The sequence below is a fragment of the Branchiostoma belcheri genome, unplaced genomic scaffold (assembly GCF_001625305.1).
Source record: "Branchiostoma belcheri isolate BF01 breed outbred unplaced genomic scaffold, Haploidv18h27 scaffold98, whole genome shotgun sequence".
In the NCBI taxonomy this organism is placed as follows: domain Eukaryota; kingdom Metazoa; phylum Chordata; class Leptocardii; order Amphioxiformes; family Branchiostomatidae; genus Branchiostoma; species Branchiostoma belcheri.
Genome location: NW_017804664.1, coordinates 1,097,827 through 1,122,573, shown reverse-complemented (window position 1 = coordinate 1,122,573; position 24,747 = coordinate 1,097,827). Strand labels below are relative to the sequence as shown.

The following is a 24,747-nucleotide window of genomic DNA, read 5'->3' as shown; positions in this document are numbered from 1 at the left end:
ATGAGCAAAAATATACCGTAAGTTACAAAAAAATAAGTAAAAACTATACCAATGTCGTAGAATGCCAAAATCAAACGAAAAAAGACGAAATTGTAAGGAAATGAACTTGAAATATGATTATTCGCCAAACCATATTCTGTCCCATTTGTTCAACCTTCATGACCACGTAGATTTCATAATGAAAACAATTTTTTTTTGCAAAACTGTTTTTTTTTATTCGCACGCGCGCATCAGTTTTGGGGCTCCCGGAGGATGTCATCCATATAATCAAATCGACATGGCCTTAAGGACAAGAAGCCATTGAATTATGTGTCTTGTTTTGCCTTTAGTAGGGCATGGTTTTAACATCAGTAGCCTGTGTACTTTACCATATGTACACAAAGTAGCTTGTGCGCATCTTGGTTACCGGGTCGGCTTCAGGAATTACCAGCTTAGTGCTTCAGCTGTCACGGTAGACACGTACGGCATAAAAACAATGAGAAAAGTACAAAATATTCCAAAATCTAGGTAAAGAACTAATTAGTTAAAATAAATAATGCCGCTCTAAAATCTTAATGCTTGGTTAATAAATCATGTTTTTTTCGCATTACGTTCGCATTATGTGTTTGTGCGAGGTTAAACCGTTATACTAATATACAGATAGTATGACACTACACTACACTATATTTGTCAACAAAGATATTCCGTAAATGGCGAAGCTGTGACAAAATATATCTGGTTAAAATTTAATACAAGGTCAGAATACGTGTCAGGTGTAAGCTTGCATTCGGTAAGACGTCACCATCACGAGGCACTAAAAAACAAGTATGAAGAGTGCCAAAGGTCAAACATACAGGATTTCATGTGATCCAAGACTAAAGTCTAAAATCCATCCCGCCATTTTGTCTGATGGTGGCGTAACAAACATGTCGGACCCTAAAGATTCTGCAGACATTAACCTAAACCTGTAGTTGCTGCATACATCTAAGTGGACTGGTAGCAGGTATTTAAAAATTTTGAATGATCTTTATAGGTCCTTAAAGATAAAAACTTTCTTCTCTACTATACTGTCAGTGATTAACTTCCCTGCTCGACAAGTTGTGAAATTCCGCTGCTATCTTAAACGGGAATTTAGATATTGCTTCTTGCTTAACAAGGTTTATAATCATGTCAAAAATTTAAGAAAATATAGGATTCTTGCTTTTTGGTCAAGTTGGTTTTTATTTTCCTATCGCATTACATTTGGATTCTGCATAATTATATATAATTACTGTGGCTTATTACTGCGCGCCCGACGTACCTCGGATCCGAGTGGGAGGGAGGGTTGCAGCTCGGAACTCAAGAATAACATATGCGATGGCCGATAAGACATTTAATCTTCATCGCGTTAATTACGTTCCTTTGTTTATATTGTGTCATAAAGCCTGGTGATTTCATATAACCACAAAATGAACTGGTAGGTTATGGGACCAAACGTGCAGTGTTAGATTGTTGACAAAATCACTTACGAGTCCAGACATTTGATAAACCTGGATTCTAGAGTAAGCATGTTTGTCTGAGAAACTATTCTAGGTGAAGTAGATACTGCAGCGATTCATCTGTGTCTGATCTGTGGCAGAATTAGTACATAAGCACAGGCCAACAGCCGGGCACATGATTTAACGTGATGCCATGGTCATTGATGAGGTGTTTCAAAATGTTTCAGGTTATGCCTAAGTTCACCTGCTAATATCACAACTTAGGTTTAAACATTCGAGGTGATGAGGGCGTTTATTGGTATCAGATTGAAACCAAGTCTAAAGAGATTTTATAGTCTAAATAGAATTACTTACAGGCTGCTAATTAAGGGAGGTGGTATGATTTAAAACATTGTCAAATAGACGCATTTGGAAATGGCAAGGTGTGTGTTTTACTAATGTTAGGGTAGAGTGGCTGATTGGGCGAATACATGTATTTCATTCTGAAATATCTGTCCTCTCTGGACAGAATACCTTCACTGTACCGTGCTGTTTAAGACAAGATCTTGGTGATCTTATACCTTCGTTATGTATTATTTGGTTGTCATAAATGTACCGCTGTATAAAGTTTAACTTTTCTTTCGCTGGTAGGTAGCAGAGTTTTTGATAAGACCACATCATTTTAATTTTACGGATGACATCCTCTGAAGACCACCAGACTAGTGCGCGCGGGCGAATAAAAAAATCAGGCCAAAAATGCTACTAAACCACAGGAATACAAGGCAGGTATTGTGAATTTACGGCAGTACATAGCGACATTATACGACAAGCCGGCACAAGCTGGCTTTTCGCGGAATTTATAAATCGACACTGTCCGTAATTTGTACCGAGTTCTTACCATCATGGAGCTTATGTAGCCTGGGTGCCATCCTCCAGAGTTACCACCGGCTCCGTATTGTCACTTGTAACTACCATGGACTACCCATAGAGCCAGGCCAGAGCCTCGAGCGGATGACGTGACTTTTTTTTTTTAGAACAGGCGAAAATTAATGCACGCGTGGATGTCATCCATTAAATTAAGTCGGTGTAGCCTGATGTCTGGATTATATGTCGAGTAACAAGCAGTGATTCAAAGACACTTTTTTTAATCACTGATTTTTAGTCGGTATGTAGTCCACCAATTTCAAAAACTCTACTACCTTCTGCCAGGTGACCAATACTTACAATTTGGTAAACCAAAATGAAAAACAGAACTTACCCTATATGGCGATGAACACTTTTATGACTGAGAAATTACTCAACAGTGCAGCATTATTAAGTATACTGTACAAAATATGCCTATACACATTGCAACATAACATATGCAAGAATTGATAAAGTATTTTCGTCTGTGGAAAGGTTCTTTTTTTATTACCTTGATATAACGTTAGTACCATAATTGTTTTTACTTGTAAAGTTTCTACATAATTATGCACGTGCATCTGGCATCGTAGTAGCAACTTCTTTGCTAAATACTAAAACTGACATCTGCAAGGATAAGAATAATTTTTTTACATCATTAACGCGAAAATCAATGTTAATAGATTGTGTTTATATTTTACATGAACTATTTTATAGAGGGAGGGCCATGGACTCCAATGAGTTCGTCTTGGCTGCTCTGAATGGGCATGTAGATGCTGTCATAACTATGCTGAGGAAAGGAGTGGACGTCGATACAAAGGCTTTGGTAAGTACCACTGACTATAATGAAATTCAATGCTTCCTGTCATAGGCCATATACTATATAGTGACAGATTGTAGGGCTGATAGCAGATATTTCGGTGGACGCAAAGGCAGTACTGAAATGGCCAGGTAGTATCCATTTTCTTGACATATTCACTTGCCTTTTTACCAGACTTTTCCTTGTGCATTGAGTAATGCAACTTCTCCATCTTGATCTCAAGACCTTCGTTGAAAATCATATAGTGAATAACAGCGAGCACAAGCAGTCCGTTAATGGTTAATGGCCCAACCTTATGTAACAGAGTGCATGGTCAGTGACTTTTAATCATACAAAATGGAAAGCAAACGAGCTCCTAAAGTGTATATATCCCGCTGGTTAGTCTTTATTTCACCGAAAATTCTAAGGGGAAATGTTCATTATATTTTCTGTTATATTGTCAACATTGATATATCATTCATGTCAATTAAACATTTATTAGGAAATCGTACCTCAAAAATACGACCAGTTCTCTCTTTAATAAAATTTGTATTTTGTACAAATAAATGTACCGTAATTTGTTTGTTGGCCAACTCACCATTGTGTTTGTTAGGATTTGATTTATTAACTTTTTTTTTAATCTGAAAAAATCCAAGGCTTGAATGTTTGCATTGGAAAAAAGGTTCACTGTACATAAGTTAAAAGTACATTCAATTAAGATAGAACCCACCATTGTTTTCCCAACATTGTTTTGAATTGGATAAAAAAGCACAGATAATTACTTCACGGCATGATATATACACCTGAACATTATCACCCTTACCTTTGATGTAATCATTGTTATCCCTTTGTCTGTCAGGACGGGGACACAGCTCTGCATAAAGCGTCTAGACGAGGTCATGACAAGGTTGTGGAGCTGCTTATCAAGAATGGGGCTGATCTCAATGTGACTAACAAGGTAAGAACGTAAACACCTGGTAACAAAGTGTAGATTATATTTAATCAAGTGTCTATGTTTCCTAGCCATCAATACAAACTTCTACATCTTCCAATAGAAGGGGTACAGAACTGACCCAAATGGCATTTCTGTTGTGCTTCTTATGGGAAAACGCGTTTGAATTGTAATTTTGAACTGAGTGCTTCTGCTTCTTTCCCGCTGTCACTGATAGTGGTATTCCTACAAGGTCTCTCCTCAGTCCTTCTATGTATCACCAGAATGTATCGGGTTTGCCGATTAACTGAGCTTCTTCGTGTCTGCCACATATTTTGAGTGTGATCGTCTTATGGTTTCAAAACTCCTTTTAACCGTCTGATATTTGTTCCAGTCTTACTCTTGTCCTGTTTTCGTAAATTTGTTATATAGGTGGTGCTATTTGCGACAATGCCTTATTACTTGTAAACCAAAGCAGGATATGTATGCTCGAATTCATCTAGCTAAGGATAGTATGTTTCATTTTGTCTTTGAAGTCTGCCCACTTTTAAGATACGGACATGACCTCTATTCTTTGTCAAAGTTATTGGAGAAGTCAATAAGATATTTCTTTGTCGCCGTGTTTTCGAATGTAAACTTTTCATTCGGATTTCTATTTTATTTCGGTTTCACCCATAAAGGCTTAGCATAAAGGTTTCCGAAACAATGGTATCCACCACACAGGTTTTCACAAAAAAGGCTACACCACGCAGATTTCCAACACACAGATTTCAACCACAAAGGTTAGACCACACAGGCTACACCACACAGGTTTCCACCTCCCAGTTTTATACCAGACAGGCTACAGCACACAGGTTTTCACCACACAGGTTTCCACCACACAGGTTTTCACCACACAGGTTTCCACCACACAGGTTTCAACCACACAGGTTTCTACCACACAGGTTTTCACCACACAGGTTTCCACCACACAGGTTTTCACCACACAGGTTTCCACCACACAGGTTTCCACCACACAGGTTTCAATCACACAGGTTTCAATCAGACAGGTTTCAAACAGACAGGTTTCAAACACACAGGTTTCAACTACACAGGCTACACAGTACACCACACAGGTTTTCACCACACACTTCCCAGGTGATCTACTTAAAACTGTCATCCAATCCCTTGTTCTATCCCACCTAGATTACTGTTCTACAATACTCTCCTCCACAACACAGACACAGCTAGACAAACTACAGAGTATGCAAAACCGAGCAGCTAGGCTTGCAGCGAACTCAACACAACTCACTAGTTCTGACGATCTACACTCTAGGCTCAAGTGGCAATCTGTCAAGGAAAGAATGTACACTACCACCTTAAGTGCCTTCCACAAACTTGTCAAAGTCAAACAACCAAAAAGCACATATGACAGAGTTAGTACGACTCATATCTCACACCAACACAACACCAGATTGTCACACAGAGGAGGCTACACACTACCCAAACCCAGAACCAAAGCCCTGACTAGATCATTTCTTTACAGATGCACTAAAGCGTATAACACACTACCTAGTAACTTAATCACAACCGACTGTGCTGTATTCAAAACAAGAATAAGAGATTGGGCTATGACTCAAAGCAAATCCTCACCATTGAGCCTATGGTGGTAACAAGCATAAGCTAAGCCTGATCCCTTATTGTATAGAATGTTTTATTTGATTTTGTATAAGTTATTTTGTCTCTGCTGCTACCTTTCAGTTATTTAAATGGCTGATCAATTTGTTATATTTATCTTTTCTTTGGAATTATGATCAGTTAGACATTATGTTCTATTCAGTTATTTAAGTTGTTTATACCTTTGTTAATTTTGTTGGCACCTTTGTTGATTACATACAACTCTGAATTATGTTCAGATTATTCTGTGCTTTTTTAGGTCGACCTCTGACCTCTCCTATTGATTTGAATTTACTCTATTGATTTGAAGTTACTTTATTATTTGTAATCATCATTATGTACAAAGTTTTGTTATCTATGTTTTATTTTATTGATCCCAGGAAGAATAGTGCTTTTAAGCACTAATGGGGATCGAAATAAAAAAACAAACAAACACAGGTTTTCACAACACAGGTTTCCACCACACAGGTTTTCACCACACAGGTTTCCACCACACAGGTTTCCACCGCACAGGTTTTCACCACACAGGTTTCCACCACACAGGTTTTCACCACACAGGTTTTCACCACACAAGTTTCCACCACACAGGTTTCCACCAGACAGGTTTCCATCACACAGGTTTCCACCACACAGGTTTCCATCACACAGGTTTCCATCACACAGGTTTCCACCAGACAGGTTTCCACCACACAAGTTTCTATCACACAGGTTTCCACCACTCAGGTTTCCACCACACAAGTTTCCATCACACAGGTTTCCACCTCACAGGTTTCCACCACACAGGTTTCCATCACACAGGTTTCCACCACACAGGTTTCCACCACTCAGGTTTCCACCAGAAAGGTTTCTACCACACAGGTTTCCATCACACAGCTTTCCATCACATAGGTTTCCACCACACAGGTTTCCACCACTCAGGTTTCCACCAGAAAGGTTTCTACCACACAGGTTTCCATCACACAGCTTTCCATCACATAGGTTTCCATTACACAGGTTTCCACCACACAAGTTTCCATCACACAGGTTTCCACCACACAGGTTTCCACCACACAGGTTTCCACCACACAGGTTTCCACCACACAGGTTTCCACCACTCAGGTTTCCACCAGACAGGTTTCCACCACACAGGTTTCCACCACACAGGTTTCCATCACATAGGTTTCCACTACACAGGTTTCTATCACACAGGTTTCCACCACACAGGTTTCCACCACACAGGTTTCCACCACACAGATTTCCACCACACAGGTTTCCACCACACAGGTTTCCACCACAGGTTTCCATCACACAGGTTTCCACCACTCAGGTTTCCATCACACAGGTTTCCACCACACAGGTTTCCATCACACAGGTTTCCATCACATAGGTTTCCACCACACAGGTTTCCACCACACAGGTTTCCATCACACAGGTTTCCACCACACAGGTTTTCATCACATAGGTTTCCACCACACAGGTTTCCACCACACAGGTTTCCATCACACAGGTTTCCACCACACAGGTTTCCATCACACAGGTTTCCACCACACAGGTTTCCACCACACAGGTTTCCACCACACAGGTTTCCACCACAAAGGTTTCCACTACACAGGTTTCCACCACACAGGTTTCCATCACATAGGTTTCCACCACACAGGTTTCCACCACACAGGTTTCCACCACACAGGTTTCCACCACACAGGTTTCCACCACAGGTTTCCATCACACAGGTTTCCACCACTCAGGTTTCCATCACACAGGTTTCCACCACACAGGTTTCCACCACACAGGTTTCCACCACACAGGTTTCCATCACATAGGTTTCCACCACACAAGTTTCCATCACACAGGTTTCCACCACACAGGTTTCCATCACATAGGTTTCCACCACACAGGTTTCCACCACACAGGTTTCCACCACACAGGTTTCCACTACACAGGTTTCCACCACACAGGTTTCCATCACATAGGTTTCCACTACACAGGTTTCCACCACACAGGTTTCCACCACACAGATTTCCACCACACAGGTTTCCACCACACAGGTTTCCATCACACAGGTTTCCATCACACAGGTTTCCACTACACAGGTTTCCACCACACAGGTTTCCATCACATAGGTTTCCACCACACAGGTTTCCATCACACAGGTTTCCACCAGACAGGTTTCCACCACACAGGTTTCCACCACAAAAGTTTCCACCACACAGGTTTCAACCACGCAGGTTTCCATCACACAGGTTTCCATCACACAGGTTTCCATCACACAGGTTTCCACCACACAGGTTTCCACTACAAAGGTTTCCACCACACAGGTTTCCACCACACAAGTTTCCACTACAAAGGTTTCCATCACACAGGTTTCCACCACACAGGTTTCCATCACACAGGTTTCTACAACACAGGTTTCCACCACACAGGTTTCAACCACACAGGTTTCCATCACACAGGTTTCCACCACACAGGTTTCCACCACACAGGTTTCCACGCGGACCCCAAAAGAAAGTCAGATATAATTTTTTTTTTTAAATATTGGGGAAAATAGATTTTCTGCATTATATTGAGGGACAAATTTGTAGATGACAATTACCTGAAATTTCAGAAAAAAATCTTTAAAAACAAAAAAAAAAAAAACATATTGCAGAATATATCGTTTTGGGGTCCGCGCGGACACCAGGTGTACTGTTTGGGTTTAAACGGCAATTTCGACACAAAACGTTGGAGTCACATTAATTTTCGGCTGTACAACTCCAGTCTTTGTTCAGGAATGAGCACTCCATCGCTTTCGTGACGTCACGCAGATAACACACGTGACTCCGTGAGTAGTGGATCATAGTATGCGGAAAGTCTGTTTTGCTCCCCGACAGAGAACCGGACTTCTTAGCATGAGGGATTAAAGAGGCCATCTACATCAGGGCATTACAACCACCCCTTAACAGAGACGGGGGACATCTACATCAGGGCATTACAACCACCCCTTAACATCAGGGCATTACAACCCCCCCCCCTTAACAGAGACGGGGGACATCTACATCAGGGCATTACAACCACCGCTTAACATCAGGGCATTAAAACCACCCCTTAACAGAGACGGGGGGCGCCACAGACTTTCCGGCAAGAGTTCGAAATTAATATGCCGTCGAGTGCAACTTCGTAGAACCATATAAGAAAGCAATGATGGTGTGGGTGGTATGGTCGCCGGCGATTTTTGAGGTCGAAAAGCTCGTTTTCAGCTCGCCTGTAGCTCGCCTGTAGCTCACCCCTGTGCGACCGAGAGTCAATCGATATTCGGCCGTACATCCTACGAGTCTCGGCCGTTCTTCGCCATTCAAAGTCGGACGATGGTCGCTGAATACGGTCGACCCTTCGCGCAATATTCTTCCGTACCTCGGTCGACCTGTGCAAAGTTTATAAAATCGTGCGTGCTTCGGGTGGGCTTTGTGCGTATGTCGGACGAAATGTATGTCAACTCAATAGAAATTACACCTGTGTTAAACAAATGACATTTATTGTGAGACTGTATTGGCAGTATATCGTGTAACGTTTCGCAGGAGCAATCCTCCCTGGTTCTTAACGAGAAAGGATAAGAAAAGATAAACTCGTGCTTTTTGTACTTTTGTGCATTCGTTATGCCCCACTCACATTGTCAACAAGCTTCGGCCGCATTTGTCAATCGCCGAAAGATCGGCCGATTTCGAGATCGACCGATGATCGCGCGTATTTTTGGCTTGAAAATCGTCGCGGTCACATTGTGCGAGGCTCGGGCGATTGCTTGGGAATGCATCTATGATAATGACATGGCAAGCAGATGAAGCAAGGCCAGTGTATCCATGCACCTAAAAATGAATAGTTTGGCGAATTTTTATGTTTGACGTTTCGTAATATTTTTTAGCAAAGTAATGGAGCGGACTGGCAGAATAGAATAGAAATATAAACAGGAATTCTGTGAAAAATCCAACTCAAATACTACCACAAGAGCCACAAATTTACACTACCGTCTGGTTAAAATAAAGATCACCTTTTTAACCAAACGGGAGTCGGCCGAAGCTCGCTCGACACACGGGCGTACGTCGCTCGAGTTACGATCGAAGATCTATCGATGCTCGCACGATCTCTAGACCATTCAACCAAAATGTACAGGAACATAATTATTATCATTATATCAAAATCGTCTTATAAACGTGTACGTGTACATGAACAAAGCTAATATGACATTTTGTTCTAAAACTTTGCCTCTATACTTCTGTCTAAAATACTATGAATCTTCCGGTAAACAAGTTTGTTAGCCATTCAATGGCATCAAAGTAGACGGAGGTAAAAAGAACCCTTTTTTTAATTGCAATATAAACTTCAACTAGTAAGAAATATCTCTCTTTCACATGACGTTCATGTTGGCACCCTAAGAAACAATTCAACCTCATTCCAGATTGAACAAGTGTTAAAGTCAATTTATAATACAATCTTCTAAAACAAGGCCACACACCTCCTAAAAGAAGGCCGACACTGGCACGCACAATTTTAAAAACTTTGCGCAAGTCGGGCGAGGTACGGAAGAGGGTCGCCCGAATATTTCGCGAAGCTCGCGCGAGGGTCGACCGTATTCAGCGACCATTGGCCTGACCATTGCCCAATTTTCGAAGACAAAAAACGGCCGAGACTCGTGAGATGTACGCCCGAATATCGGTCGACTCTCGGCAGTACAGGGACGAGCTACGGGCGAGCTACGCGCGAGCTGGAAACGAGGTCTGCGACCTCAAAAATCGCCGGCGACTAGTCGCTGATGTTAAGAACACGTTTCGCGTGTCAGCGAGCTTCAGCCGACTCCAAAAAATCGCCGGCGATCCCGAAAATTAGCGCGATGCTGGACAGAACATCGGGCGTTCTACGGCCGTAAATGTCGTTTAGAGTTCCTTTAGGAGGTGTGTGGCCTTGTTTTAGAAGATTGTATTATAAATTGACTTTAACACTTGTTCAATCTGGAATGAGGTTGAATTGTTTCTTAGGGTGTCAACATGAACGTCATGTGAAAGAGAGATATTTCTTACTAGTTGAAGTTTATATTGCATGGCTCTTTTTACCTCTGTCTACTTTGTTGACATTCAATGGCTAACAAACTTGTTTACTTGAAGATTTATACTATCTTAGACAGGGGTATGCTGGCAAAGTTTTTAGAAAAAAAATATCTTATTAGCTTTGTAAAGGTACACATGCTTTAAAAAGATGCAGATAGTTAAAACGTAACATAAAAGAAATTCTTTTGTTCTGAGTAGATATGATCCCATATTTTTCTTCACTAATTTTTACAACTTTCTCATTCGCTTTGAAAGTTTCTTTAATGAACACGTAAGCCAAAATGTTATTTATATGTTGAACTACTTTGTTACAGGATGGAGACACAGCCTTGCATACGGCGTGCAGACAAGGTTATAACAGTGTTGTTGAACTGCTTGTTAAGAACCAAGCTGATCTGCTTGTGGCTAATGAGGTAAGAACGAAATATTACACATATTCAATACTTTGCAGTTATAGCTCCGCCTAATTACGAAACGTGCAGATACCACCTTGTAGTAAGCCCATGGGCCAGCAGCGACATAAATGGAGTCAACACTCAAATATTTTTAAATGTACCTCAAAATCTTCTTGTTTTCATGAAAGATCACTTAATGCACATATAGGTTTAATCACAATTGAATGTTTATTGTCTAATATTAGTCACACGAGCGCCCCGTTGACCTCGCTGGGGGACTGGCCAGAGGTACACGGTTATCGCTCGAGGTAAGTTTTTCTATTAACTATTAAAACTACGTATTACGGCATAATTTTTTCACTACATTGACACGGAAAAAGCTTTTGACGATGTGTACAAGTTTAGTACTAACAGTAACAGTTCATAGAACATATTCATTCGACAACTGTAGTCGAAATAATCCTGGACGTATCAAATTTGGGACATATTGTTGCATAAACAAGTGAAAGCCGCTACCAATGTGTTATTGAGATATAGGACTTCCTCCAGAGCCTTTTAGGCATCCCTAATAAATAACTATTCGGTACCCCTCTTTCTCTGATCTCTTGACAAAATCAACCCACAGACAGGAATGTTGAAGCAGGCAGAGTACATCGAGCTGGTCTCCACCGTGCGGCCTGAGGACAAGACAACAGTCAGATTGTTTTTCCTTGGAGATTTTCGGGTCGGCAAAACATCTTTGCGAAAGATTCTGGAAATGGTAAGGATCTACATGCACAACAAGCATGCCTTGTAAGTTAAACAAATATGCGTTGTGACTTGACAATGTCAATTTTACAAGAAGACCGTACAAAAGACTAAAATATTATTCTAATTTATCCAAACATTTTCAGACAGGATTTTTCGTCGGTACTTCGTGGAACATAAGAAGGAAGTTAAAACGACAAGACGACTTTATCCCTTTCCCTGGGGTGCATGTATCTATTAAAACTGTTCGGGGGATCGGGAGACTGTGTCTGTATCACTTCGTTGGATACGCGCAGTTCTACGTCACACACGCCATGCTGCTAGGTACGACTAACGCCATCTTTCCTGTCGTCTACAAAATCACAGATGTAGAGGAGGAACAGAAACGAGAGGCAAGATTACCTACAACTTTCTTCAAAGTGTATAATTATAAAATTCATATGGTTGTATGGTGTCTAAGAGCAAATTGAATTTACCATACCAGTCAAAGATAATAATGCGGCTAATACTACAGAATTACAAGTCAAAATAATGTTTTGCTTACATCTATCTCCCCAAGGTCCACAGTTGGCTGAGTTTCATCTGCTGCAGTAACGCAGATCCCACCAACAAGCCTCGCGTAATCCTGATCGCGAGCCATGCGGACAAACTACAGGACAAGAATGCTGGTTAGTCTGTAGATTATCTATTACTTCGGAAAGGCAGAATAATGATAATAAAATCAGAGTTAGGTTAAACAGGTTTATAACCTCCATGAAATATGGAGGCATTGTTTTTTTTTTCAGTGTTTGTGTTTGTTTGTTTGTGTGTGTATGTGTATGTGTGTGTGTCTGTGTCTGTGTTCATCTTTTTTCCCGCACTTAGTATAACTTCAGAATGCCTTAAGGGATTATCTTGGTAGGTCAAGGTTGAATATGTTCCTCCTGGTTGATGACCTTGGTACTGAAACAGAACTTCCGGTTTTGTATCGTTTGTTTAAAACATTCTATGGTCGTGACTTTGGTGGCCGACAACTTTTCTTGTCAGGAATAAGTGGTGTGGGTTTTGTCCCCCTAACATCTTGTTCTGGAACTGCAGGGTCTTATTTTAAAGCTAATAAGTCTTAAAAAAGGAATAACGTATTTCAATCGTTTTAGTACGTAGAAAGCTTAGAGAAAACTGTACATAGCTAAACGAAACTGTTGCAAATAAGACTGAATTGGCAAAATTAAGAAGGAAATTCTGGAATTAAATTGTTTTACATACTAGTACTTTCATACATGCGATGCATGCAATCTTTGGCAAATGGAACAAAACATATACCAATTATGAAAGATAATGGCCTGAGCTAATGATATAACCTCATTGCCATAAGTAATGAGACTAAAAATTTACAAAACGTGCACATATTTTATATAAGGTATTTTATATAAGGTATGAGGTCTCCAAATTCTTGTGTCACTATGCATGGAGAAGGGGCTGCACGAGCAACCTCCATCCATGGAGGTTGCTCGTGCAGCCCCAAGTGATACCTCTGCAGAGCTCCGCGACAAAACAAGTTAATTCGCTGGTTGTCGTCACGGTTGAGTTTTACTTTTAAATCTTTAAGCTCCGCGTTCAAAACATGTCAATTCGATGGCTGGCGTCAGTTTTGTATAGAGCTCCGTGGATTTTAAGCCAGTTCAATGTGACTACTAGGCTTTGTAACGTACCAGAGGCTCTCTCAAACAAACAAGACTTCACAGAGCTCCATGGAGCTGCTCGGACAACCCTAGTTCCGTCGGTTTATATATAAAGCATACAGAGCTCCGCGACAAAACAAGTCAATTCGCTGGTTGCCGTCACGGTTGCTTTAAAATCTTTGAACTCTGCGTTCAAACCAATTCGATGGCTGGCGTCAGTTTTGTATAGAGCTCCGTAGATTTTGAATAATCCAGTTTAATGTGACTGCTAGGCTTTGTAACGTACCAGGGGCTCTCCCAAACAAACAGACTTCGCAGAGCTCCATGGAGGTGCTCGCGCAGCTCGCTCTGGCTCCGTGGTCATAAAGCACGCACAGAGCTCGGCGACCAAACAAGTCAATTCGCTGGTTGTCGTCACTGCTGAGTTTTGCTTTTAAATCTATCACCTCTGCGTTCAAAACAAACCAATTCGATGGCTGGCGTCAGTTTTGTATAGAGCTCGGTGGATTTTAAGCCAGTTCAATGTGACTACTAGGCTTTGTAACGTACCAGGGGCTCTCCCAAATAAACAAGACTTCGCAGAGTTCACAGAGGTGCTAGGAAAGCCCTAGCGCTGTCGGTTAAACATAGAGATTTTAACTCCATGGTTAAAAGCATACAGAGCTCCGCGACAAAACAAGTCAATATGTCACTGTTGAGTTTTGCTTTCAAATCTTTGAACTATGTGTTCATAACAAGCCAATTCGATTGCTGGCGTCAGTTTTGTATAGAGCTCCGTAGATTTTAAGCTAACTTCAGTGTGGCTACTACGTGCGGGGGCTCAACCAAGCAAACAAGACTTTGCAGAGTTTATAGAGGTGCTTGGACAGCCCTAGCTCCGTCAGTAATATAAAGCATGAAGAGCTCTGCGTCAAAACAAGTCAAATTTGTTGGTTGGCGCGTCATGGTTGATGTTTTCTTAGATCTCTTTGAGCTCTGCATTCAAAACGATGGCTGGGGTCACAGGTTCAGTTTTGCACTCTTTTGAATTTTGGATTATGGCACGTTCACACCTTTTTCACAACTGTGCATGGCTTGTTTTGTGTGCGGGTGGCCGTCTTGATTAGGGCGGATGTTGGTTGTAAAATACAGGACAATAGGTGCCACCCTGCATGATCGATCACACAACAAAATTCTTGGAAAAAGCATGTTTGTTTGAACTTGTTTGTTTTGTATGGAGCAAATATGTTAACTTGTCTCTCTGAATATTGTTCTTGTATACTAAAGGTTTAACGAATTAACTTGTCACAGAGCTGTTTGTGACAACTCTCGGAGGGCTATTTTAGCAGCTCCGCGGCTAATTTTCGTCTCGCAAACGGTCGTCGCCTTTTGAAACGGTCGATGCCATATCGCAGAACGTCTAACTTTATGTGTATCAGAATGGTCCATCCACACCGTGATGTTTTGTGGCGTAGAGGTTAGGGTAGCGGGTTTAGGTTATGGTTTTAGAGCTACACCTTTAGACCCGGGTTTGAATCTGAGCTTGCCCCCTTTTTTTACTGATATTTACAATTTGACATGACCTTCCCTTATACTTCCAATTAGAATATTGCTTTTTATAGTGCATATCACTTTTTATTCGTTTGTGGACCCCCAAAAAAGTTCGTACGCTTCTACACCTAGTAGAAACTCCTTGCTCGGATATGGCATCGACCAGCCGAATGGCATCGACCGTTTACGAGACGGAAAATTGCCGCTCCACGGTTGGAGCTTCGTAGACTATTTTCTTAATTTGTCTCAGGTTACAGAGCCCTTTATATAGTGAATAAATTAAAGACCTTTATTGTACAACGAATTGACTTATTTTGTCGCAGAGCTCTCCTGGGGTATCGCGGTACGTTACAAAGCCAACTCTACAAAGCCTAGTAGTCACATTGAACTGGCTTAAAATCCACCGAGCTCTATACAAAACTGACGCCAGCCATCGAATTGGTTTGTTTTGAACGCAGAGGTGATAGATTTAAAAGCAAAACTCAGCAGTGACGACAACCAGCGAATTGACTTGTTTGGTCGCTGAGCTCTGTGCGTGCTTTATGACCACGGAGCCAGAGCGAGCTGCGCGAGCACCTCCATGGAGCTCTGCGAAGTCTGTTTGTTTGGGAGAGCCCCTGGTACGTTACAAAGCCTAGCAGTCACATTGAACTGGCTTATTCAAAATCTACGGAGCTCTATACAAAACTGACGCCAGCCATCGAATTGGTTTGAACGCAGAGTTCAAAGATTTTAAAGCAACCGTGACGACAACCAGCGAATTGACTTGTTTTGTCGCGGAGCTCTGTATGCTTTATAACCCAATTTTACTAAACTTACAGACCAAGAAAAAACTATTCTTCTTTTAACTTCCCAAAACCCACTGATTTTAGAAAAGGTGGGACATTACGTCTTCCATGGTCTAAAAAAGAGTAGTCAAACCCCTTAGACATAGTTTTAGACAAAGCTATAGCTCTAGACAACTACCTTTTATCATGTAGATTTTAGTTATTTTATACTACGTTCCATTGTTCTTTTATGTTTGTAATCTGCAATTAGCCCCCCAGGCATTAATTTGCAATAAAACTTCTATAACCGACGGAACTAGGGTTGTCCGAGCAGCTCCATGAAGCTCTGCGAAGTCTTGTTTATTTGGGAGAGCCCCTGGTACGTTACAAAGCCTAGTAGTCACATTGAACTGGCTTAAAATCCACGGAGCTCTATACAAAACTGACGACAGCCATCGAATTGACTTGTTTTGAACGCAGAGCTCACAAATTTAAAAGAAATCTCAACAGTGATCACAACCAGCGAATTAACTTGTTTTGTCGCGGAGCTCTGTATGCTTTATAACCGACGGAACTAGGGTTGTCCGAGCAGCTCCATGAAGCTCTGCGAAGTCTTGTTTATTTGGGAGAGCCCCTGGTACATTACAAAGCCTAGTAGTCACATTGAACTGGCTTAAAATCCACGAAGCTCTATACAAAACTGACGCCAGCCATCGAATTGGTTTGTTTTGAACGCAGAGGTGATAGATTTAAAAGTAAAACTCAACCGTGACGACAACCAGCGAATTGACTTGTTTTGTCGCGGAGCTCTGCGGGGGTATCGCGGAGGGCTGTACGAGCTACCTCCATGGAGGAGCTCTGCAGAGCTCCTCCATGGAGGTAGCTCGTGCAGCCCCTATTGTATGCATGGTATTCCAACCATGCTACCTTTGTCAAGTTACATAAGCGTAGCGCTGTAACCATATAAATTTAAACGTCTCCGTTTTCACTCGTAGGTTGGCGCAGGGCCAAAGCTATAGTGGAATACTACAGTAAACTGTACCAGGAGTCACTGGTGGTGTCACAGGAGGTGTTTCTCATCAACTGCTTAGAAGCGGGGTCCTCTGGGATACAGCGGCTGCGAGAGGTTATCTCAGCGATCAGGCACGAAATGCTGCAGGTACGGAGCATAGTACTTTATGTATTACCATTAAAAACCATATACAAGAGAACAAGAAATAGCCATGCCTTCAAGTACTAGAGTTATCAAGCAAGGATTAAGGTGTTCAAGAATTCATTCTTTCCTAGAAGTATCGCAGAGTGGAACTCGCTGTCACCAAGTACAGTAGGGGCATTATCATTAGATAGCTTTAGACAATGTCTAGAGTAAAAAGTTCAAGGGTTAGGTGTGACAAGTCGATCAGTGTAATGTAGCCAGCTGCCGCCGCGCCGCGTGCCTGCGAAAGGCGGTTATACAAGCTATACAGATACAGATACATCAGCTGATGCAGTAACAAGGATTGTGCATGCTACAATATCCGGTTCTGTATCTTAGGCACAAAACATAATGTGTGTTCTTGTACACACATTATCATTAACAAAACTTGACTTGGGACGGTGGCGTTTGTAGAGTCCTGCAGTTGAGTGTGCCTACTTTGTAAGGGCCAGATGGCTTAGATGATTCATTTATTTAGATGATGACTATGACTACTGTACCTAAACTTCGTAGCTAAGCTGCGCAAACACCTGCGTCGTCTGCGCAAACACCCGTGTCGTCTACACAGAGAAAGCTGTGTCATCTGCGCAAAGACCTGTGTCGTCTACACAGAGAAAGATGTGTCATCTGCGCAAAGACCTGTGTCGTCTACACAGAAAAAGCTGCGTCATCTGCGCAAAGACCTGTGTCGTCTACACAGAAAAAGCTGTGTCATTTGCGCAAAGACCTGTGTCGTCTACACAGAAAAAGCCGTGTCATTTGCGCAAAGACCTGTGTTGTCTGCACAGAAAAATCTGTGTCATCTGCGCAAACACCTGTGTCGTCTACACAGAAAAAGCAGCGTTATCTGCGCAAAGACCTTTGTCGTCTACACAGAAAAATCTGTGTCATCTGCGCAAACACCTGTGTCGTCTACACAGAAAAAATTGCGTCATATGCGCAAAGACCTGTGTCGTCTACACAGAAAAAACTGCGTCATCTGCGCAAAGACGTCTGTGTCGTCTAGACAGAAAAAGCTGCGTCATCTGCGCAAACACCTGTGTCGTCTGCACAGAAAAAAGCAGCGTCATCAGCGCAAACACCTGTGTCGTCTGCACAGAAAAAAGCAGCGTCATCTGCGCAAACACCTGTGTCGTCTACACAGAAAAAGCTGCGTCATCTGCTCAAACACCTGTGTCGTCTACATAGTAAAAAGCTGCGTCATCTGCGCAAACACCTGTGTCGTCTACACAGAAAAATCTGTGTCATCTGCTCAAACACCTGTGTCGTCTACATAGTAAAAAGCTGCGTCATCTGCGCAAACACCCGTGTCGTCTACACAGAAAAAGCAGCGTTATCTGCGCAAAGACCTGTGTCGTCTACACAGAAAAAACTGCGTCATCTGCGCAAAGACGTCTGTGTCGTCTAGACAGAAAAAGCTGCGTCATCTGCGCAAACACCTGTGTCGTCTGCACAGAAAAAAGCAGCGTCATCAGCGCAAACACCTGCGTCATCTGCGCAAAGACCGTTGTCGTCTACACAGAAAAATCTGTGTCATCTGCGCAAATACCTGTGTCGTCTACACAGAAAAAAGCAGCGTCATCTGCGCAAACACCTGTGTCGTCTGCACAGAAAAAAGCAGCGTCATCTGCGCAAACACCTGTGTCTTCTGCACAGAAAAAAGCAGCGTCATTTGCGCAAACACCTGTGTCGTCTACACAGAAAAAGCTGCGTCATCTGCGCAAAGACCTGTGTCGTCTGCATAGAAAAAAACCTGCGTCATCTGCGCAAAGACCTGTGTCGTCTGCATAGAAAAAAACCTGCGTCATCTGCTCATCAAAAAGGGCGGCTAGCCAGACTAGGCTGGGGGGTATCCGGAAAGGCTGGGCTGGGCTCCATAAGGATGGGTTTGTCTCCAACAAAGTTATTTGTCTTTACAGCTGTAAGTGGGCTGTTTATGGGCAGTGAATGTGGATGGTAATTACTGATATTAACAACTCAAAGACCTAGTTAAATGTGTATTTATAACTTCAATTTTGTTTTTATATATATAAAGAAAATTCAACTTATACATGTACAAAAATGTACTAGAAATGTTAAACTAGATGAAGGGGGAAAGAACGTAACACTGGTAGGGTGGGAATGGTGAGGCCTGCATGCCCTTTTCTGCTATTTTGAATAATTGTTAGTTGTATCCAACCCGTCCTAATTCAAATTTATGCGTCAAACAAGACCTAGTCTTAGGAACTATGTACTAGTATCTATTTATGAACAAAAGTCCTTTTATATAATAAAATGTCCTAGAAATGTTAAACTAGATGAGGCCACAGCAAGTAATTTTTGTGGATGACATTAGCGCGTGCATTAATTTCCGCCTGATTAGGAGGGAAAAAGAAATGTGTTGCCATCTGACAGTGGTCAACATGACCGAACGTGGTTGGCAGATAAATATGAAAGGTGACAACACAAGGCTCTAATTGATTGTACTGTCTTTTACTTCGATGCAGTGATGTATTTAGGTCTATATGTGATGTTCTCCCTGAATAGAAACAATTGTACAATGATATCGATTGAAAACTTTAGTTTACAGTGACAAATGGATGTTGTAATATACTTAGCACAATACCATCATTGCAAAGGATGCAGAACCGAGCTGGCAAGCTGATTCTACGAGCCCCATATCTAACTCCATCAGCCGAAGTCCACCGACGTCTGGGCTGGATGGACGTAAAGTCAATCCACAAACATCACAAAACCCTCCTACTACATAAGGCCCTGAACAACTAACTACCGCCGTACGTGCGCCGGATTTTCACGTACTGTAGGGATAGAGCGACCAGAAGCACCAGACAAAGCGCGACTGATCTCCTTGCGGTACCGATGCTATTAAGAGAAATATACCAGAGATCCCTAGCCTACTCTGGCTCTCTTGTATGCAACGCTCTTCCGCAGCATGTTAGAGCAGCACCTACTCTTATAACCTTTAAAAGACTGCTTGCATCGTAACTGACTTTGACTGAACGACTTCGGACACAACGACTTATGAGTTATTTATTAGTTATTGCCATTTTGCTTATTTATTTACTTTGTGTGAGTTACCTTACATGTATGTATAAAAATTATTACTTTGTTTTCATTTGTGAGCAAGTAGTATTTATATTATGACCCTCTGACACTCCTCCACGCTCGACCTCTATAAAAAGCGGCCGAAATAGCGGCCGATTAGAGCATGTAACATAGTTACAGATCGAGTTGAAATAAAGGCTCAAACAAACAAACAATCATCATCATCGGTCGGCTACGGTGCAGGCGACTGCAAGATCCCTCCACTGCCCCTTGTCGCGAGCAAGGTTGGCGATCTGCTTCTCTGTCAGTTGACCATAATCGACTACCAGCACAATATACTAGGTATATATTTCTTGTCTAACAAGGTTTATGATGTCGAAATTTAAAAAAAAAAGCTTGTTTTTTTTGGCCTGCCTTGTTTTTTTTTTCGCCCTATCGCATTAAATTTGGAGTCTACGATTTTTTTTGGGGTAGCCGTTACAAATCGGAGGGCACCCAGGTTAAGACTGCGGAGAATTTCATCCATTAAATTTAGTTACTGTGGCCTAAAAGGGAAAAGGACAATTTGGTAGAATGGGCCAGGTGATTATAGGATTATGTTTGCCACAACAGAAATTCAAAGCAACCCAAGGGAGATGATTTAAATTGTTGTAAAACTATGCATGAAACAAGAAGACACACATTTGCAACTATATGTGGAAACTTGTTAATTGCAGGCGTGTAATGGCTAATTCTAGTTCAAGCCATATGATAGGGTCGGTGTTTCATGGGGAAAACTGAAACATTTTACATACACTCAGCAATGCAGATTATAAAGTAATACTTTCTCAAAGTCTATGCCGATTTAGGATATCTACATGCCAGGTATACATGGGGTACCGAACATGAAGAAATGCACAGCGTGAGATTCTTCTCCACACACGAGGTTAACATGTTCGTGCGATCCGTCCCCTAGACTATGAATACCGTGAGTAACGTAATGATAAAAATAATTAGAATGATAAAAACTCTTGAAGAACATGTCGGCATTCAGTATCCTTCCTCGTGCAGTGTTACTTGTATTCTAAGAACATGTGTGTTTAAAATAAAACATACAAAAAGTTAATAATCTATCAAAAATGCATCTTATTCTATTCAAAAAGAGAGGGTTTTGTGACCCTGGTTGAGTTCTATCGACGATGCAAAATAAGACATATTCGCGATTTAGCACGTTTGCAGTTTAAACGGAGCGCAGACTAATGAAGTTTTATCGGTCTAATGAAGTTTTCTCGCAGGTCTTTGAGCAGACGACGCAGGTCTTTGCGTAGACGACGCACCTTTTTTCCGTGCAGACGACGCAGTTCTTTGCGCAGGCGATGCAGATGCGTACAACCGGACAACCGAACATGAAATAAGACCCTGAAAGCCTTAACCCTACCTAGACCGGGCTTTTTTTGACATGGGGGGACGGGGGGGGGCTCTTTCACCCCCCCCCTAAGAACTCGCGAACGGTATGTCGTATGACCACCAAATTTTCAGAGAATGGTGTACTAGTGAAAATTTATCATATCTACAATTTTCATGTCGTTGTGACGTAATATGACGTCATTATGACGTCATTAATGTGATTTTATTGGCCAAAACCGTCTAAATAGTTTTTTCCCTGAAAACCTCCCTGGTATACAACATAACTTTACCAAAAGTGTTTATGACAGAATATTAGTGTGTACTAAGTCTTATGTTGCCCATAGCAACACCGGTGACGTCATAAAATGACGTCATGCATATTTAAGATATCCGCCATCTTGGATCATCAATCTTGAATTTTCAAAAATAGTTTTTTTTTTAATGATAAAGCCTAAAATACATTGTAAACATACTAAACACCTTCATTCAAACCTTTTTTGTAAAAAGAAATGGAAGTATTGATGAAATTTTAATGAAAATAACCCGTATATACCTGTTCTAATGATATGGTCCGCCATCTTGGATTTTGGCCAATGACGTCATCAAATTAGCATAAATTATGCATATTTAATGATAAAATTTACATAAAATTATATGGGATGTTATTAATATTAGAAACCATGAGTAACTTGACATAAAACCCATAAAATTCTATTGTTGAAACAAAAAGTACTAAATTTAGCAAAAAATGCCTGTCAGAAACCCGTTGCCATGGCAACACAAAAATTAATATCTTATTCCAATGATAGAGAATTGTTGCCAACAATATTCTAGGAAAAGTCACTAAGTTTGGCCGTTCTACGGCTAGTCGTTCAGACGCTAGGTGACATCGAAGTTGCCGCGGGCACTTTTAGCCCCCCCCCCCCCCCGGTCTAGGTAGGGTTAACCTACAACCTTCAACATGCCTAGGATAAGTCGAAAGTACCATGAAATGGCAATAGAAGAATTCAACTGAGAAAAATATAAATCATCCATACATGTGGCGTGAAAAAAAATTATGTTGCAAACTTTCTTGAGATTATTCAATACGGAGACTATAATTATATATCTCTCTCGTATGATAGAACATTACCCGAGAGCTTGTGGGGCCCTGGCAAATATTCAAGCATACATATTACAGCAGGTTTAGAAAGAATTTGGACTATACTAGTTTTTTATTCTTTGAAAATTGTTCCATTATAGCGCACAGTCCCTGGATAGCTATTGGTGCGTGGACTTTCCCGATATAGAAATCCCTCCCCTATACATTAATAGAAGTACCGCCGAAAATAGTTTCAACAGGATGGTAAGTTATAGGATAAAGGAGTTTACTTTTACACAACCAAAATTTCTCACATAAGTGCTGACGTTTCGGTGTATGTCAGACATCTTCCTCAGAGCTACATATAGCGGCGAGAAGCAGAACTCCGGACAGAAGCTGAGGAAGGCGTCTGACAGACACCAAAACGTCAGCATAGGTCAGGAATTTTGTTTGACTAAAAGAAAACTCCTAAATACTAATAGAAGTGCTTTTAAACTGGTCACAGCAAAGGCCAAAGGTTCCTAAGGTCTACGTCAAGTTATCGGAGATAATTGAAGGCTGGAGAAAGGAGAGGAAAACGTTCCCAGTAATGGAGTGGCAGGACTACCTGACAGCTGTAAGGCAGGCTACGCACATATATCTGGAGGAAAGAATTGTACAACTGGCGTCAACGTACCTTCATGATGAGGGGGAGGTGAGAATATTATTTCATTCTATGTTTAGTGCCGGATTATTTGATATACATGCATAACGTCCCCTGAGGTACATGTAGTTTGAAGTATTGTTAAATTAAACCTTGAATAAAAAGATCAACAGAAATTTTATAACTTACTCTTACTAATTTATTTACATTATCCTTGAAATGCTGAAAAACAACAAGGAAAAAACACCGCCTACCTTGATCTTTTGAGGACGGGGTCATTAGGCAATGTTCTACAATTAGGTAGACACAATAGTAGTTTTAAAATGAACTTTGAAAAGAATAATGAATTAACGTCTTTTAAGTACTCCAATATTTCTCTTAGATCATCTACCCTCTTGATAAAACTGCCTCGTTGGTGGTGCTGGACCCCCAATGGTTGTTCACGTGGGTTTTTGGAATCCTGCTGGCCCCTACGATGTTCCCTATCGTTTCGCTCAACCCAGCTGCCCGGGACTGCGTCACCCTTGACAAGATCACCCGTGCCTTCGGTCACGTTGCCGACATCTCCCTGCTGATCAAACTCCTCCAGGTCTTCCAGCTCTGCTACACGTTCGACGGTCACACTTTCATCTTGCCCAGCCAGCAGCAGAAGATGGATGAGGGAGAGTGGTCTCCCGTCTCTAGCAAGGCTGTCTACTTCGGTCTGCAGATCCGATGTCGTAGGGAGATCGACAGCTTCTCGTGCGATCTGTTCCCCCGGCTGCAGACGCTGCTGATGCATGCGAACCCACACACGCTCACCAAACCTCTGCTGTGGAAGAACAGCGCCAAATGTATCTACGTGAAGGCCGATGCACTGTTGCAGATCTCGCAAGACAAGAGGCGGCTCAACATCTTGGTCAGGAGCGCCGGTGGTAACAGGGAGGACTGGAACTCCATCATGGACCTCCTGACGGACATGACGTACTACCTGCTACACGAGATTAGCCCAGAACTCAGGACACAAGAAATGGTGCTGAGCGCCCTGGACCTCCGGGAACACAATCCACAGCCTCATGCTTACAGCAGGAAAGAGGTGGAGAAAGAAGCTGCTAACGGAGAGTATGTCGTCCATCCTCAGAGGAAAGTCCCAGAAAAGGTCACGGACATTATGCTTCATGTTAAAACCCAACAAAGTAAGTTAACGTACATAGTTTCGTACTTCTACTGCAATAGAAAAGTGGCAATGGCTTAAAAGGTAATTCTGGAAATCTCATATCAAATATATTTAAAAATCAGCACCAAGAACGTGTATTATGGAATTACACATCTGTCGTTTTTATCAATAATATTTATAAACTCAACACCCACAAAATCATAAACTAGATAGGATGATAAACTCAACCACAATCTTTACACTATATAAGCCTATCCTGGTTGTGGAATTTGTTGACTTCGATGTTTGAGTTCCACGGCCCTGGGAATTTATCAGACTCACCATGGCCAACTACTACCGCCTAAGTTAACAGACAACTTTAGTAGTTG

At 41.7% G+C, this 24,747-nt stretch overlaps 1 protein-coding gene across 1 annotated transcript; it reads left to right on the top strand.

The window, feature by feature from the left end:
• The first annotated feature begins 891 nt into the window (after positions 1–891).
• Positions 892–24,457, top strand: LOC109461972 (death-associated protein kinase dapk-1-like). Its single transcript, XM_019758453.1, has 11 exons — positions 892–982; positions 3,054–3,162; positions 3,995–4,093; positions 11,088–11,186; positions 11,414–11,476; positions 11,794–11,928; positions 12,062–12,307; positions 12,475–12,583; positions 16,869–17,032; positions 23,086–23,274; positions 23,606–24,457. The coding sequence occupies exons 2-11, from the start codon at positions 3,064–3,066 to the stop codon at positions 24,455–24,457; spliced, it is 2,055 nt and encodes a 684-aa protein (XP_019614012.1). The 5' UTR covers positions 892–982; positions 3,054–3,063.
• Positions 24,458–24,747: the final 290 nt, after the last annotated feature.

Excerpts from the sequence above, each read along its gene's own strand:
- LOC109461972 (XM_019758453.1), top strand. The coding sequence starts at position 3,064 with ATGGACTCCAATGAGTTCGTCTTGGCTGCTCTGAATGGGCATGTAGAT. Across the intron at positions 11,477-11,793 it reads GTACACGGTTATCGCTCGAG|ACAGGAATGTTGAAGCAGGC; the intron begins GTAAGTTTTTCT and ends ATCAACCCACAG. Across the intron at positions 17,033-23,085 it reads TCAGGCACGAAATGCTGCAG|CAAAGGCCAAAGGTTCCTAA; the intron begins GTACGGAGCATA and ends AACTGGTCACAG.